Below are 18,668 nucleotides of genomic sequence, written 5' to 3' on the forward strand. Positions count from 1 at the left end.
TGTCCTACACTCTGAATGTCTGTTGTCATTGTTTGACTAGGTCTTATGACAGAGCTTTGATTGGGTGATGAAAGAACATCATAATTTTGATTTCAGTGCTTCGTAGGCTGTATTTGGTGGAAGCTGTATTTATACTTTCGTAATACGAATATGTGCAGCCTGTATGTTGCTATGTTTGAAAGATCTTTCTGAAAACACTTTAATATCTGTGCTGCTGTATAAAATCTTCATTCAAAGGATTGATAAAGTCTTACAGTTCCCACAACCTGATTATGTGGAGTGAATGTCTCGTAATTCCCAATATATGTCAGTGTAGTTAGGATATATATTGGATAGATAGAAACTCTACTCACCAAGCAGCGGCAGAACATTCATAATGGACAGTTGTAATTAGCAAGCTTTTGAAGCCAGTGGCTCCTTATTCAGGCAGATGAGTTGATGGGGAAGGAAGATGAGTGAAGGATAAGGACTGGAGAGGTCTAGGAAAAGGGGTAGATTTTGGGAAAGCCACCCAGAACCATGGTCAAGGGTGACTTACCACATGGGATGAGAAGGAAAGTCTGTGTGGAAGATTTTGGGATGGTGATTACATTTCAAACCACACTGTCTGCAGCTCATGCAAAAGTTAAGGAAAGTCTTTTATCTATTCAATTAAATTATTTTGTCAATAATTGATTGTTTCTATAAATTTGGTACTAAAATTTGAAACGTCAAATAGAAAGTAGAATATAGGGTTCATTATAAATGATTAATTTGTTTTCAGAGATCTATATTTTCCAAAATATTACATGTAAAACATATGATTGTTGCTTGAATAGAGTCATAAACTCACTGAGTTTGCATTGTGCCCCCCCCCCACCCCCCACTTGGTGTTACAAGTGCAATGCATTGACAAAATGGTGACAAAGCAGGAAAATAGTTTTTTGTGCATTGGAGTATGCAAGGTGTTTATCTGTTACAGCAGTGTAGCATGCATTCAAAAGGAATTATGGAAAAGAACCACCATGTAAAAAGAGCATTGTGTGTAGGTATCAACAGCTTAGTGACATTAGTTCTCTTTGTAAACAGAAAAGTATCAGTCGACCAAGTATGCCAGATGCAACCATGAATGGGGTGAGGGAAAATTTCTTGTGCAGTCCAAAAAAATCAATGGTCTGTGCAAGCTACAAACTCAGAATATTCCAGCAAACTGTGTGGAAGATTTTGGGATGGCGATTACATTTCAAACTGTACTGTCTGCAGGTAATGCAAAAATTAAAACCTCAAGATTATGGCCAATTGTTCTATTTTTCATCACAGTACAGGAACCACTTGTGGATAAACATGCCCCCTCCAAGCTGATATAGAGCAATGAATCAAACTTCGATTTATCTGTAAAAGTTAATCAACACAGTGTGAGACTGTGGGGCACTGAATATCCTCAGGAAATTGTGATGCATGAACGAGAAGCACTGGAGGTGCCTGATGCATGAACGAGATACGCTGGAGGTTAATCAGGGTGTAAACGCCCGGGAAAAACCCAGGAATTTTTTATTGTTTTAGTTTTCAGTTAAATTTTTGTAATTTTGACAGATAATAACTGATACTCTATCATAGAATTTTATTTCAGCACACTGTTTTAGAATAATAATGCAGCAATAAAACGTGAATGAGAGAATAACAAGAAATTTCAGTTGCAAAGACAATGCATTGTTCACAATGAAACACAGAACACATACAAATATCTCCCAACAGCAAACTGCGTCAAAGGCTTTAGGAAGAAGACTATGCAACACTTCATAACAACAATAAGCTTTCTATGAGCATGAGGTCAGATCTGGTTACTATACATATCTAACAGATTGTGGGAAAATGTTGCAGATGGTAGTTTGAGAAGGATTACTTTCAAAGTAAGACGAATTACGTTACGTGTGTGAGACTTGAATAGTGGCATATAAGGGGGAGGGTGAAATGGAAACTGGTAATTAATTGCTGCTTGAATAATTAAAGAAAATTTAATGATGGACAGATGATGAGTGTAATTGATGTAAATACGTATATAAATAAACTTGCCTTCCTAATAACCTTTATAACACTTTTTAATGTACTGTAGGAATACACATTTTTAAACAATACTGGCACAGCGGCGCTAGTCATATGTCCACCCGCTACCACTTATAGAAACAAACAGGTGAAGATACCAAAATTAATCAATTGAAGAGCGTATCTCTTCTCTTTTTTGTATAAAAACATTATCTCTGGCACAAATCAGTTCACTAATTCATGTTTGGCTTTACATCTATAAAAAGAAAAGAAAAAAGAAAGAAAAAATAATATTTTCCATTACAGGCTGTGTAATGAATCTCTTAAATCATGGAGGGCTTGGCTCTCATGCAAAACTTAATGCTTTGGAGGACCAGCCACTTAGAAAAATTTCAGGTCTAGTAGATCAGCCATTTATTCCATTATTTAAAATTTTACCGGCATGTTTGTGTTTGATATATCTTGAAGGGCAACACAAGCTAAAAATAACCGATCTTCAAGATTAGTTTTTCGTGCTTATTTTATTTCTTTCATACATTACAAATTATGCAATAACAATGAAAAAAAGTATAATTAGTCTTGAAAAAAAGAAAAGAAAAAAGTGTGAGGTTAGTTCTTGAGCATTTTCACACATTGTTGAAATTTTCAGTTGTGGTTGTTTCCACACCTGACTCTTGATTCTGAGAATTTCATCTTCCAGTAAGATGTGGCAGCCCCTCATATCTGAGTGTTGATGTTGTCTCTATGTGAATGATGATTTGGCTCTGTTCCCTTGCCCCCCCCCCCCCCCCCCATTTCCAGGTTGCCTGACCTAATGCCTTGCGACTTTTTTCTTTGGGGTAAGATTAAAAACCGTGTTTATGTTTACGTACCCCCATTGCAAAGAACTCTGGAGTAGCTCGGAGAATACATACATGCTGCTGTGATGACCATTGACAGGATGTTGTTACACAAGGTATGGAACGAACTTGACTACCACTTGAATTGTGTCATGACCAGAGGGGTATTCACAGAACATTTGTAGAATGCAAAATGCAAAAATGGTGAGCTTGTGGTTCTATTCTAATGCCTATCATCTTTGTACATGAGTCATTGGAAAACGCATAGCTTTGAAAACAAATGAATTATTTACAGTAGACCTGTACGGTCTTTTTTTTTTTTTTTTTTTTTTTTTCCTTGGCATAATGTTACTTTTTATTAAAAATCTGATTCAGTCTTCATTAATAAATATCTGAGTTTGATAATAGATAATTAATTTAAACAAGCAATTACAAGACTAAGACACTCATCCATAGGCAGATTTATTGAAAGTATTGTGATGTTAAATACTTTTAGGCTTAATAGCATTCGAAAATCAGTAAATTAGGGTTTTTCATGTTGTCATCCTACATGTATGTAGATAATTGAAGAGGGTGATATCAGGCAACCAGTACCAGGTCTCAACAGTATGTATATAATTCATTTGCTGTACACATTGGTTGGCACAGATTCATATTGAGTAGTAATTTCGTAACTGCTGCAAGATTTCAAACAAAAGTGAATGAAGAGCCAAACATGATTTATTTGTTATCCTCTAATATGGTTGAAACATGATTTGAGCAGTCCCCTGCTGTTTAATAAATGTTTTTGCTAGCTATTTAGTAGTAAGCTGAATGCAGAATAACACTTATTCTTGAAGTGTCTTCAGTTACCTTTAAGTAGGTAATATAAAAATTATGACGTGTGGCCTTAAGTGAAAAACGTCTTCAGTTATCTTATGTTTGGGAATATATATCCATATATCGTGTATGTAGCACACATTAAGCAGAGTTGGGTGGTAGAATTCTTTTGTGTTAAAATGTATTCTCTGAGAGAGACATCAGTAACAGAGTTTATTAATGCATACATTTTTATACTTAATGTTGTTGTTATTTAGCAGTGGGTGTGGAGGACAAACAACTGAAAATGATCAAGAACATGAAATTCGTGCAACAACAAAGTCAGTTCCAGCTGCATCAACAACAACAGCACCTAACACTGTCGATGGGCGATTTCTTCTGTAAGTCTCCCAACAATAAATATTTAAACATTTATTATCAGTCTCAGTGCACTCAAACTTCACAGGTATATTTTGTTTTGTGTTGGAAGTGTTGTTACTTTGATGACAACAAGGCCATTGCTTGTAGAAGAAGAGATATAAAAGTAAATGCACACGTGTTCATTTAAACAGTTTTTCTGGAACATTCAGTCTTATTAAATTGTAAACTGCATTCACAACAGCAGTTGTATTGTCGGTATATGATTGTTTCAAATTTTTTCGAATTTTATAACAAAGAGGTTTCTCCATTTCTCTTATATGGGGCATGGTGCAGAGGATAACCCATTCATTCTGATGAGCAGATGCACCTTCTTCAACAGGCCTCCTCCAGTGGTTTGTTTTTGCCAAAGTTATCCTCCATTTGTCCTTGTGTGCCATTTCATATATCGTGCAAGGTTCTCCTTTATCATAGTCGTGATAGACACCAAGCATGTTCCTCTGTGGTATGTTTTTTTTTTTTTTTAATACAATTTTATAAAAATAAACAAATTTGTACAGTTTATGCAACTAAATTTATACAAATAAACACCAATTTTGAAGATGGCCATCTATAATGGGCTTTCATGAATTATTGTTACTTCTGCTTGAAATACACTCAGGGTGTATACGACCCGGGACAACTGGGAAATCTGGGAAAAACCTGGGAATTTTTCGGAATTCCGGGAATTTTTCATTGTTTTAGCTTTCAGTTAAATTTTTTTAATTTTGACTGATAAGAATTGACTTTCTAGCAAAGAATGTTACTATATCCTGCTACTGGAGAATGATACTGTAGCAATAAAATATAAACGAGAGAAAAAAAAGTAAAACTTCAGTGGCAAAGGAAATGCGCAATTTACAACAACAAAACACCATGCACGCACAAGCGTCTGCAAATAGCAAAACTATGTCAAAGGCCATAGGGCGAAGACTATGTAATTCTTCGTAACAATAAACTGCTTGCTATGAGCATGATGGCATAACTGTTCACGTTAGGTTCGTTTGACCAGTCGCCAGCGGGCTGATTCCCATGCGCAGTTGACCCGCGTATGAGCAGTACCTTCTCCGCTTCCCACTACTTGAAGTGTGGCTGTTAGCTGTATAGGCATTAGTAGCAAGCAGCCAGATGCTAATGAAAATTTTTTTTCTTGCGTGCCCTAGCTGCCAGATACGCTCATGTGCAGAGTTGTCTGAGTTGTAGTGTGGAGGGCATTAGTCTCCACGTGACCCGTGTTTACATTAAGTGATTTAATCTTTCACCTGAGGCAATCATTTTATTTGAAACGAAGTGTTTCATTCCACAGTATTGGTTAGTTCCAACTCTTTGCTGAATTTCAAGCGCACGTTATCATCTTCTGCCGTGTGTCGCATTATGCCATAATAAAGAAACAAAAATGAGAGCGCAGAGTACTGGTACTCCAAGAAAATATACATCCTAAAAACCACACTGAAAAACTTAATATCAGATGGGACCTACTTCATTGTGAATCTGGAAAAAACAAATGTGCACTTCAAGCCTAATTTTGCATTTTAGCGTGGTTTATGAAATTCCGATGCTCTTGGGAGTATCCTCTGATGCCCTGTTTCTTTTATATTGTAATGTAAGCTCTCTTATTGCTTTATACATATTTACATCTGGGCTTCCTACACCACTGCAGCTGCTTGCGCACAATAATGCCTATTTTCTGGCGCTCTCTGGCAACTGGTAAATCGAACCTATTTCTAACAGTCTCCAGATAGTATTGTGAACGGTGGTTCGAAAAGCGTTACTTTCAAAGTAAATTTCTTTTTACGCAAGATGAATTATGTTACATGTGAGAAAGTGGGATGGATTTCTAAATCACAGAGCGTTTAAAATTGAGCAGTTTGAGGACCAGCCACTTACAAGAATTTCGATCCCAGACATTTATGTCATAATTTTAAATTTACTGGCACATTTGTGTGATTTATCTTAAATAACACATGCAAAAAAGATCAATATTACATGTGAAAGCTTAGCTTTTCTTTTAGCCATCCTATTAACATTAATATAAACCGTTAACTTTTTCTCTTTGTGTGTTAGCACTACATAACCAGTGATCTTGCTATTGGCTAACTACAACACGTGTCTTATGCTCTGAATATCTGCTGTCATCTGCTGACGAGATCATGTGGCATGAGATACTGTTTGATTGGCTTAGAAAATGACATCGCAACCTCGGCTTCAACGCTCGGGAAACTAACGCGCTGTGTTTGGTGCAATTCGAATTTACAGTTTTGTAATACGAAAATATGCAGTGTATGTTGCTGCAAATCAAAAGTCTTTCCAAAACTGAGGCATCCACAGCAGGCCAGGTGCCATCGCTGTCATCCAGATGGTGCAAACATTGATGATGGCTCATAATTAAAAGGCCAAAACCAGTCAGAAGTTAGCAACGGGTGCAATCAAGACTGTTTTTAAATTATTTTGAACAATTAGAGGTTAGATGAAGTATAGAATAAATTTGAATAAACACAGTTGAAAGTGATGCGGGATTGGTCAGGGATATGACAAAACTAGAAAATACAGTGAATGTGACAAACATCTTTATAGGTAGTTTTTAATAAATTAAAGTGAAGGCGTGCCTGTCCTGGGCCAATTATTAAAGTTCAAGCTGCAAAATTTCAGTTTGATTTACCTGGCAGCAGAGACTTTATTGCTTCCAATGGATTGCATTCAGTTTGGAAATATCAATACGACACAGTAAATCTGCTTCAAATTTCTTGATATTCTATACAAATTATTGATAGATGAAAATTTAAGTGACTGTCAAGTGTCTAACTATGATGAATTGTGTTTAATTATTGACTGTTTCCAGCCAGAACTCTTAATACAAAAACTACAGAATATGATGTAAATTGGGTAGCCATAAGTTCCAACCTCTTTGTATATGCAAAAGTAAATGCCCTATATGTTTAAAGCACGTAAATATGTCAACATTACAGTTCACTTACAAGCATTTAAAGAATATGTGGATGACATGTGGCATATCAGTGAGAAAACATCTACAATCCCTTAAGATGAGAGAAAAGGTTCTACTAATCCTAGGTCCATGTACAGTTCATCCATCTGCTGATGGGTTGCATTCATATGGTGGAAAAATGAAAACTTCATTCTATTCGGTCATCATAAGACCATTTAAGACCTGTTACCGCTGTGAATTACCCACTTCAATAGTAAATTCAGATGAGAAAATGAAAATTTTCTTGAAATTTTTAAAGCTGAAGACCTTTGTGTATTCAGGAGGTCTGGTGTTGGCGAATCATCACTCTGGCCAGTTTTAGGAATTGCTGAAGCAAGTGTTCCATTGAAGAAAATAAAACTGATGAATAATGTAGTAACACGGGTTTCAATGCTGCAGTGCAATATTGATCTTGAAGACTTGGACAACTGGGCAGCCATTAACAATGAGGAACTGTTTACAGAGATCATAGACTACAAAGATATTATTGGCGCTGTATGAAATGTCAGAATGGGACATGAAATGACCTGCCGAAAAAAGCTAGCTGAGTTCTTTAAAGAGTGGAAAAATTAACTTACATTAGCTTTTGAACTGTTTTGTAAATAATCATGTACATTATGTACCATAATGAAGTACAGTATTCTGTACTACAGTGTTATTAGTTGTTCACTGTTTCATCTACATCTGCATCTACATGGTGGATGCTCTGCAAATTGCACTTAAGTGCCTGGCAGAGGGTCATCGAACCACCTTTACAAAAATTCTCTGTTATTCCAATGTTGAACAGTGTGCAGAAAAAATGAACGTATATATCTTTCTGTTCAATCTCTGAGTTCCCTTATTTTGTTAATGTGATCGTCACTTCTTATGTAGGTTGGGATCAACAAAATATTTTAGCATTCGGAGGATAAAGTTGGTGATTGAAATTTTGTGAGAAGATTCCACCGCAATGAGAAATGACTTTGTTTTAATGATGCCCACCCCAAATCCTGTACCATGTCAGTGACACTCTATCCCCTGTTTCTCGATAATACAAAACTTGATGCTCTTCTTTGAACTTTCTCAATGTACTCCATTAATCCTATCTAGTAAGGATCCCACACTGCGCAGCAGCACTTCAAAATAGGATGGACAAATATAGTGTAGGCAGTCTCTTTAGTAGATGTGTTGCATCTTTTAAGTGTTCTGCTACTAAAACACAGTCTTTACTTTGCCTCCCCCACAATGTGTTCTACATATTCATTCCACTTTAAATTGTTTGTAATTGTAATTCCTAGGTATTCATAAAGATAAAAATCAAAATATTCTAACACAGCTGGAAGGTATCCTAGAAAGATGAAAAGAGCATTTCTGAGAAATGTTAAATTGCAATAATGACGAATGTAGAATCACAGAACGGGAAGTGATCCACTCCATTCAAAAGCCCAAAAACAACAAGGCAGCAGGTGAGGACCAGATATCAGCAGAGATGTTAAAAGAGGGCGGGAGCAAACTACACAAAGAAATTTATAAGCTTATCGCAATGATCTGGAAAACTGAAACACTGCCTGAAGATTGGAAAACTGCAATAATTTGTGCCATGCATAAGAAAGGAAACAGAATGGAATGTGTAAATTACAAAGGAATCAGTTTGCTGAACATAACATACAAAATCCTGTCAATGACCATTCTGGAAAAACTTGAACCTTATACGGGAAACATTATTCAAGATTACCAGGCTGGATGTTGAACAAGCCGTTCCACAACTGATAATTTGTTTACTATACAACAGATCTTTGAGAAATACTGGGAATTTAACAAAAACTCCCACTGTCTCTTCATTGACTTCCAGCGAGCCTACGACAGCATCCACAGAAGTAGCCTCCACAACACATTACAAGAATTTAGTACACCCAGTAAAATCGTTAGGATGATAACAACTGTGCATGGATGGCTCCCTGGCAGCAGTGAAGTTCAGAAGATTCATATCCCCCACCTTTCCAGTTAAAACAGGCTTACGACAGGGAGACGCTCTTTCATGTGTCCTCTTCAACCTTGCATTAGAGAAAGTGGTTCAGGTGAGTAATTCACATCTATACAATGGTCTCAGATTCGAACACAGTGAAGTAAAACTCCTGGCTTATGCAGATGATATAGTGTTGCTTAGTGAAACTGAAGAAGAACTGAAAGACATGTACAGATCTCTCAGGCACAGTGCCGGCAAAATCAGGCTTTTGATTAACCAAGAGAAAACCTAATATATGGAAATAGGTCGAATCATAAACCCAAATCCTTACTCTGAAATAGACCAACATTCTAAATTCAGAAAAGTTCTCCAGTTTAAATACCTTGGATCACGTTTCAACAGTAAAAATATCATAACAGTGGATATAAATGAAAGAATAGCCTCAGGGTCAAGATGTCTGTACTCACTAAGCAACCCACTCAAAAGTAAAGCTTTGTTGTCAATCACCACAAAGATGATAATATACAACACTAATATCTGCTCCATAGTAATGTACAGTTCAGAAAGCTGGACGCTTACAAAGAATGAAAGAGAAAAAATGAATGTTTTCGAAAGAAAAGTAATGAGAAAAATCTGGGGACCTGTGTTGGAGAATGGCGTATGGAGAATTCGAGAGAACAATGAAATTTATCAGTTAATGAAGCAACCCACTATCATCCTGAAATTAAAAAGTAGGAGACTGCAATGGGCTGGACATGTGGCCAGAATGGGAAACAACAGAATGATCAAGAAAGCATTTGAAGGAACTCTCCAGGCAACAACACCATTGGGCTGACATCGTACAAGGTGGAAAGATGACATAGAGAAGGACATCGCAGAATTAGGAATTTCTGCAGGTTGGAGAGAGGCTGCGAGAGTTAGAAGGCGGTGGAAGCAGATCATTGATGCAGTGTGTGGTCTGCAGGGCCTGTATCTATGAGAAGAGAGAGAGGTATTTAGTTGATTTTACGGTCTTTAGATTTGACTGATTTATCATGTAACTGAAGTTTAATGGATTCTTTTTAGCACTCATGAAGATGACTTCACACTTTTCATTATTTAGGGTCTATTTAGGGTCATTTGCCAATTTTTGTACCATACAGATATCTTTTCTAAATCGTTTTGCATTTTGTTGTGACCTTCTGATGACATTACTGGACTATAAATGACAGCCTCATCTGTGAACAATGTAAGGCAGCTGCTCAGATTGTCTCCTAAATTGTTTATATAGATGAGGAACAGCAGACTGCCAGTAACACAACCCTGGGGAATGCCCGAAATAACTTCTGTTTTCCTCGATGACTTTTTGCCACTTAATACGAACTGTGACCTCTCTGATAGGAAATCACAAATCCAGTCACGTAACTTGAGTCAATACTCCATAAGCACACATTTTGACTACAAGCTAATTGTGAGTTACAGTGTCAATAGCCTTCTGGAAATCTAGAAGTATGGAATCAATTTGAAATACCTTGTCAGAAGCACGAGCTAACTCTGTATCACAAGAATGATGTTTTCTAAATCCGTGTTGAATGTGTGTCATTAGAGCGATCTCTGTGAGGTAATTCAAAATGTTCAAATACGACATATGTTCCAGAATCCTGCTGCAAATCAGTGTTAACGATGCAGGCCTGTAATTTAGTGGATTACTCCTACTGCCTTTCATAAATATACACTGAAGTGCCAAAGAAATTGATATAGGCATGCGTACTCAAATACAAAGATATGTAAATGGGCAGAACGTGGCACTGTGGTTGTCAGTGCCTATATAAAATAACAAAGGTCTGGCACTGTTGTTAGATCGGTTACTGCTGCTACAATGGGAGATTATCAAGATTTAAGTGAGTTTGAACATAGTGTTATAGTCGGTGCACAAGCGATGGGTCACAGCATCTTTGAGGTAGAAATGAAGTGGGGATTTTGTTGTATGATCATTTCATGAGTGTGCCTTGAATATCAGGAATCTAATAAAACATCAAATCTCTGACATTACTACGCCCGGAAGAAGGTACTGCAAGAATGGGACCAGTGATAACTGAAGAGAATCATTCAACATGACAGAAGTACAACCTGTCTGCAAATTGCTGTAGATTCAGTGTTGGGCCATCAACAAGTATCAGCATGCGAACCATTCAGTGAAACATCATCGATATGGGCTTTCGGAGCCGAAGGCCCACTCCTGGACCCTTGATGATTGCACGACACAAAGCTTTATGCCTCGCCTGAGCCCATCAACACTGACATTGGACTGTTGATGACTGGAAACATGTTGCCTGGTCAGTATTGTATCAAGTGGATGGACGTGTTCAGGTACAGAAACAACCTCATGAATCCATGGACCCTGCATGTCACCAGGGGACTGTTCAAGCTGGTGGAGGTTCTGTAATGGTATGGGGCATGTACAGTTGAAGTGGTATGGGACCTCTGATACATCTAGATATGACTTTGACAGGCGACACGTACGTAAGCAGCCTGCCTGATCATCTGCACCCATTCGTTTCCACTGTGCATTCCAACAGACTTGGGCAATTCAAGCAGGACAATGTGATACTCCACACGTCCAGAATTGCTACAGAGTGACTTGAGGAACACTCTTCTGAGTTTAAGTATTTCTGCTGACCACCAAACTCCCCAGACATGAACATTATTGAGCATATCTGGGATGCCTTGCAACGTGCTGTTCAGAAGAGATCTCCACACACTCGTACTCTTGCAGATTTATGGACAACCCTGCAGGATTGATGGTGTAAATTCCTTCCAGCACTAGTTCAGACATTAGTTGAGTCCATGCCACATCATGTTCCGGCACTTCTGCATGCTCGCGGGGACCCTACGTTATATTAGGCAGGTGTACCAGTCTCTTTGGCTTATGATTGTGTGTGTAACCTGTGTAACTTCCCAGTCTCTACGTACTGATCTTTCGTCAAGCGAGCAGTTGTATATGATTGGTGTGGAGCTGCTGCATCAGCATACTTTGAAAGGAACCTAATGGTATAAAGTCTTGACCAGATGACATGCTTTTTGTTGTGTACATAGTTCCGCGTAGTCAGCGCATACACAACTTTCCCACTAGAGCGCACCCCGCTAAGCACAACAGCACAGGCGCAGCGCTCGTCCGTCTCCACACTACGAGATGGCGAGACGGGCCAAATTCTGCTTCCGCCAATCCGCCTATTAATATGTAACGCAGCCAATGAGATTGCTGCTTACGTAGAACCTTTTCTCCTCGCAGATCACACTCGCGCAGTGATACATGAACGCATGAGGTAGTATAATGAGTGTACAGACCTCCGATTAGTCAGTCTGCATTTGTCTGCAACAGTCTGTACGAGTTCTACATTTGTCTGTACCAGTCTATAGTCAAGTTTCAGTGTGCGCCCAATAAGATTACCATATTCCTGTACATAGCCATGAAGATTAATGTATAGACACTTTTGTCAAGTATCAGAGATATATGTGAGAATAAGATTAACGTACCAATACCAAAGGAACTTCAGATTGTCAATTGTAAATAGCATCCAGAACCAAGTTAAGAAATTTTTATGCTTGTTATTATTTTAATAAATGTGTGTAAAAATTAATCAAGTTCTGTTTAAAGTTGGTCACCGTCAGTCTGCTACTCTTAAGCGTGCAAGTGGCATTTCTATCGTCTGACCTAACGGCAGAAGATAAACACGCCATGATAAGACCACGGACATATTGCTGACACTCGCCTACTTCGTTAGAGCGACAAGTCAAATAATCTGATGGTGTGTGTACTGAAGGTCTTACAGTACGCACACCACACTTTTATTAAGTGATTTAAGTTGCTTCACTACTCCAAGGATTTCTTCTTCTAAGTTACTCATGTTTGCAGCTATTCTTGAGTCAAATTCTGGAGTATTTACTTCATCTTCTTTGGTAAAGGAATTTCGGAAGACTGTGTTTCGTAACTCTGCTTTAGCAGCACTGTTATCAATGGTGTTTACATTGCTGTCACGTAGAGACGGCATTACTGTGTCTTGCTGCTAGCATGCTTTACATACGACCAGAACCTCTTTGGATTTTCTGCCAGGTTTTGAGACATAGTTTCATTGTGGAAACTACACAAACATCTCACATTGAAGTCCTTGCTAAATTTCAATCTTCTGTAAAAGATCCTGCACTCGTTTAAATTTGGCATGTTTTTTTTTGTTCTTTCTGCAACAGTGTTCTGATCCGTTTTATGTACCAAGGGGTATCAGCAGCATTGTTTGTTAATTTATTTGGTATAAATCTCTCAATTGCTGTCAATACTATTTGTTTGAATTTAAGCCAGTTAGGTCTACACCACCAGTACATTGTTCATTTGGAAGGAGGGGAGATTGTCTCTCAGAAAGGCGTCAAGTGAATTTGTATCTGTTTTTTTTTTTTTTTTTTTTTTTTTTTTTTTTTTTTTTTTTTTTTTTTTTTTTTTTTTGAAGAGGTATATTTTTCATTTATTTTTAGTGGATTGGGAAGTTAACAATATTCAGTATCGCAGTAGCAACCTTTTGTTCACTAATCCCTGTATCCATTTTGATGCTTGTTATTAGCTCAGGAATATTTGTTGCTAAAAGGTCCAGAGTGTTTACGCAACTGTTTGCTATTCGAGTGGGCTTATGAACTAAGTGCTCGGAATAATTTTCAGAGACTGTGTTTAGCACAATTTTGGACAATGTTTTATGCATACCCTTGGATTTAAACATGTATTTCGCCAACATATCAAGTTTATCAATTGTTGTAATTCATAAGTTTTTAAATGTTTTTGATTGAATATTCTTTAAATATAACTGCTGTAGAATATATAGTACAGTACAACTTTACACTGTGTGCCTTTCCAAACTTCCCTTGCGTAGTTTGTCATTCCACATATCACTATACCATGGTTATGCTACAACGCGGGAGTAAAGCATGACTCTTGTGTTTCATTGGGCTTCCACTTTGTGTGTGTGTGTGTGTGTGTGTGTGTGTGTGTGTGTGTTTAGCGAGAAGTATGAAAGTGAAGTGATCTTAATGTACAGTGACAGAAATTGATGTAGACACCTATCACATTGACAGTGCTACAAATTTTTTTTCTGTCAGCAACAATTAATGAAATTGTACTGTCAATGAAATGTGAAGATTGCATTGTCTCAATGACATCAGTTATTGCCACCCAGAAATACTCATGACAAGCTACTTAGAAGGAGACTGAAACTTGTTCTGTGCTGATGATTGGTGGTACTGTATACACATAACTGTCTGAAACTAAGCCACCTTCTTAGGTGATGCCTACTATTGTCTGCTGACTACTGGTCTATGAAATGTGTTTGGCACAAGATCATCCAAAATGACAATTCATTGCAAGCACAATCTCAGTTATATTCCACTTCCTTCCTCAACAATTAAAATAAGATATCTGTTTATGTTCATGAATTATAACCTGTTTACTCTGTTTTGCCCATGGTTTTTTTCTTTGTCTTTGTAAATTTCATCCTTTTCCGATGCTTATTTGAAGCCTGGTAAAAGAATCCTTATCTCAGTAGCTGAGATCATTAATGGAAGCTACTGCAGTGACACTCAGTGTGAAGGAACAGGCTTGAATGTGGGCTGTATTTTCATCAACCAGTGTTTGACTAGGACACCAGGTGCACATCAATGTCCTCAGTGAAATCTCAAATTACTCTGCAGTTAATGGAGACCATATGGCACTTTTGATAGTTATTCATGCACAAGTGAGGATGTTAAGTTTTTCATTCAGAATGAAAAGTATTAGTTTCCAGTGTTTGTGAATAAATAAAACCTTCCTGTTCCATGTAACTGAGCCCCAGAGATATCCCTGCCAATTGTGCTGCATGACGTTTTGATTGATTATGAAGATTAATTGATTTTAAATTTGAACTAGAATGAGAAACTGTTTGGTTTTTTACACTTGTGTATTTTTTGTCATGTCTGTGATGAATTATCTAGTGGCTGCATTTCTAGACAGATATGGAATTTCCGTAGTATTCCTGGCACTGTATTTCTGTTAGAGGAAACACCTAGTGAGATATCACTTTAGAGGAAACACCTAGTGAGATATCACTGTTAAATGGCCTCATGTGAAATTTAAATTTTCTTGTTTATTCTCATTGTTACGCCACTTGTCCTTTGACATCCTGCATCACCATGTTTTCAGACTATTGAAGCATGATAAAATATTTACAAATTGTGGAACTGTTGCCACAAGAGCATTCATGTATATTACAAAACATTTTGTCAATCTGTTGTCTGAGTTGCACAGTAAATCCTGTTCTGTTGTAAGCATGCACTGTCCATATGTTCATCGTAATTACACCAGTGAATAATATACAACTTAACAAAATTTTCTGCTTCCTAATCTTTGTTTTCTATGGGATTTTTATTTCTTGCAGTTCCAACAGACAAGAAATGCCACTGCATTCTACATGTCATACTACAGAGAATGAAGCCAGTATCATTAATGAAAGTATTTCCTGTGAAAATAATTCCACTTTTAAAATCAGGTATAATTTAGTGTAAATTAAGTTTCTGGAATAACAAATATATGTTTTTGTAATGTTGTTTCCAGTTTTAAGCTATATATCTAAAAATGTATCACATTTAAAATTCTAAAACAGAAGTAATTGGAGCTGCCTAGACACATGCATCGGTACTTGTGAACTTGTTTGGAAGGTTGTGTGCAAGTTATGCTGTGCAAATTTTTCTGAAAGAAACTGCAAGTGATATGTGCTGGTACATATCTAAAATGAATTTAATGATATCTCCTTTGTATAGGTTTTTCAGGAATAGTTCATAGACAGGAAGAAAGTCAAAACAGTCATTTCTCAGTTTTGGGAATATATAATTAAAGAGATTATTAGCATCCTACTAATGACATCACTAGGTACGTGTCAGTTCCCCACAGGCTAGAGAAAGTTAGATTACTGAATATCCTCGCTGCGATCTTTCCACTGTCATGCAACATTTGAATGCAGTGGGGAAGGTTCTAAAATCCATAAATGATGACCATTTGCATCCTGTATCATTACTGGTTATGAGAAATGGTGTCTTTATGCTAATGTAAGGAAAAGAAAGGAATGGTTGAGTCGAAACAAAGCAGCAATTCCCCATACAAAGACATATAAGCGTCCACAAAAGATAATGTTGTACATCCGGTGGAACATTGATAGTGTGGTGTACTATGAAATGCTTCTCTGATGTGTAACTATCACTGTATGACATTTATTGCCAACAACTGGAACATCTTGCAGACAAAATCCAAGAACAATGACCAGGAAGATTCCGCGGAATGGTGCTACTCCACTATAATGCCTGACTGTATTCTCCTAGACCGACAAAAAACAATATTCACAAGTTGCGTTGGGAAGTCATTCTGTACCCACCTTATTCTAAACTTGCGCCCTCAGATTTTCACATTGTATGCTCTCTATCAAACAGTTTTCAAGGAACTTACTTTCTGGATGAAAATTGCTCTGAACATGGCCCGACGAGTTCTTCATCTCAAAACCACATGATTTCTACAGTTGCGAAATCGAAAAGTTACCCCAGCATTTGTAGACTCTTGTAAATAATGAAGGAGAATATATTATTGATGGTGACTAAATTTTCTGTTATTAGTATGTGTTGCGTTTATCAAACTTATGGAAAAATGCTATGAACTTATGCACCAACCCAATACAATAGACAACATTACATTTGCGTCCATCATGGTGAGTGTGTTATTCACAACAGATTGAACCAATTTTGTCTCTTTCTATTCCTCCATACATGATATTCTATGTACATCATGAGTGCATGCCACTAATGAGGAGTTTGGGACTTGAAATCAACATCTATCAATGTAATGGAAAAGACCCCACAGGATGTACAGATAAAGAGAATCAGAAAACTACTAGATAGATTGTTATGCTCCTCTGGAGTTCACATTCTGTGCGAATACATAGTTGATGCCTATACAGCCCAGAGTTGCTCACATTTTTTCGTATCTCATTTTCTGTACACTGACTCTACCTCCTCACTATTCTGTATGCCCTGCTTATAGTTTCTTTTGCTGTCTGTATCTGTCTTTTTTAAAAAAATGAATTTATAAAAAATGTTAGTTGGGTCATTCCATGTCAAATCAAACCAATTGTACTACATGATTTGAACCATGACCTCTCAGACTTGGATGATTTTTTTTCCGGTAATGTACCCACTAACACTAGTATAAATTTGAAATTTCAGATTTTTCTGACCTTTGGTCTTTTAGTTTCAAGGGTTTAAAAATCAAAAAAATCTCTGTTTTTGATCAATCGATGATTGTTTTAAAATGCTGTAGCTCAAAAACTATACGACCTAGAGAGCTCAAACTTGCACCATTGGTTTCCTCTAAGAATTCCCTTCAATTTGATATGTAACATGACTATGCTACCTAAATCTGAAAATTTTAAACTACTCCAAAAAACATTTTTTTTTAATTTCCAAAATACGTACCCTCGGATTTTTTTATAAAAATTATATATGTTGTCCAGTCTAACTGACTACATGCATGCAAAATTTCAAGATGGGTTCTCAATGGGTTCTTGTATAAAGTAATATTTTACTACCGCAATACACACTAGTGAGGTGAAAAGCAGACTATTTCTAGGCTATGAATACCAAGGTAGACCTATGTAATTCTAACAAACTTAAATTATTGTGTTAGCCTTTTTATGCAACATTACCCTCGTATTGTTTGTTAATTCATTAAATGATGTAGTGTTGTTTTAATTTAATGTTCATGATTCTTTTAACTATGCATCAGAAGGAAGTGAACACATTTTAATTGGTAATATACGTGCTACAAGTTAAAATTTTGAATAAAGCCACTCACCTCTATCCTTAGTTGTAAATGGCAGAGATTATCTTTTTCTTGGTTTTCCAGTGTTATTTGTAATCATTTACAACAAGTTCCTTATATTAGAAATTGGCATATAAGTAATTTCACTTGGGAAAAAGATTACCGTATTTACTCGAATCTAAGCCGCACTTTTTTTCCGGTTTTTGTAATCCAAAAAACCGCCTGCGGCTTGGAATCGAGTGCAAAGTAAGCGGAAGTTCTGAAAAATGTTGGTAGGTGCCGCCACAACTAACTTCCGCCGTCGAATATATGTAGCGCTACGCAGACATGCTTTGCATGCACAAAGATAAATACTGGCGCCAAAACCTCTGTGTCAGTAAATAAATTTAAAAAAAGTGGAAGACGAGCTTTTTTCTCTGCCCCGAGTTTCGGCCACTGCATGTTCATACATTATCCAACGAAGTAAATACAAATTCCGTATTTTTCATCTTCGAATGTAGCAGCATTTCACTGTACTACGAAAATTCGACTGGCAAGACTGGGATGTTTGTCAATATGGCCAACTGAATTTTTTCCTACCTGTGATAAGAGATAGACGCTAATCGGAACTTTTATGAATTGTGAATCACATGCAGTATTCTCTTCACCATAAGAATAATACGAATATAATCAGTTTGCCATGTATTCTTTCGTGTTTGCTGCTATCTCATTTAAATCCTGTCCGCCTAATAAACTACGAAACGAGAGTGAGAGAACAGCAAACGTGGAATATACATATCATGTCACATTTATATTCGTATTATTCTT

The 18,668-nt window shown here is 37.0% G+C and overlaps 1 protein-coding gene across 1 annotated transcript in view; it reads left to right on the plus strand.

The window, feature by feature from the left end:
- The window catches only part of LOC126234792 (uncharacterized), a 186,376-nt gene that overhangs the window by 63,722 nt on the left and 103,986 nt on the right, over window positions 1-18,668 (plus strand). Inside the window, exons 4-5 of the mRNA XM_049943539.1 lie at window positions 3,938-4,060; window positions 15,436-15,546. Coding sequence (XP_049799496.1) covers window positions 3,938-4,060; window positions 15,436-15,546 — 234 coding nt within the window. The remainder of the gene's footprint in view (window positions 1-3,937; window positions 4,061-15,435; window positions 15,547-18,668) is intronic.

Source organism: Schistocerca nitens, chromosome 2 (genome assembly GCF_023898315.1).
Source record: "Schistocerca nitens isolate TAMUIC-IGC-003100 chromosome 2, iqSchNite1.1, whole genome shotgun sequence".
NCBI lineage: Eukaryota > Metazoa > Arthropoda > Insecta > Orthoptera > Acrididae > Schistocerca > Schistocerca nitens.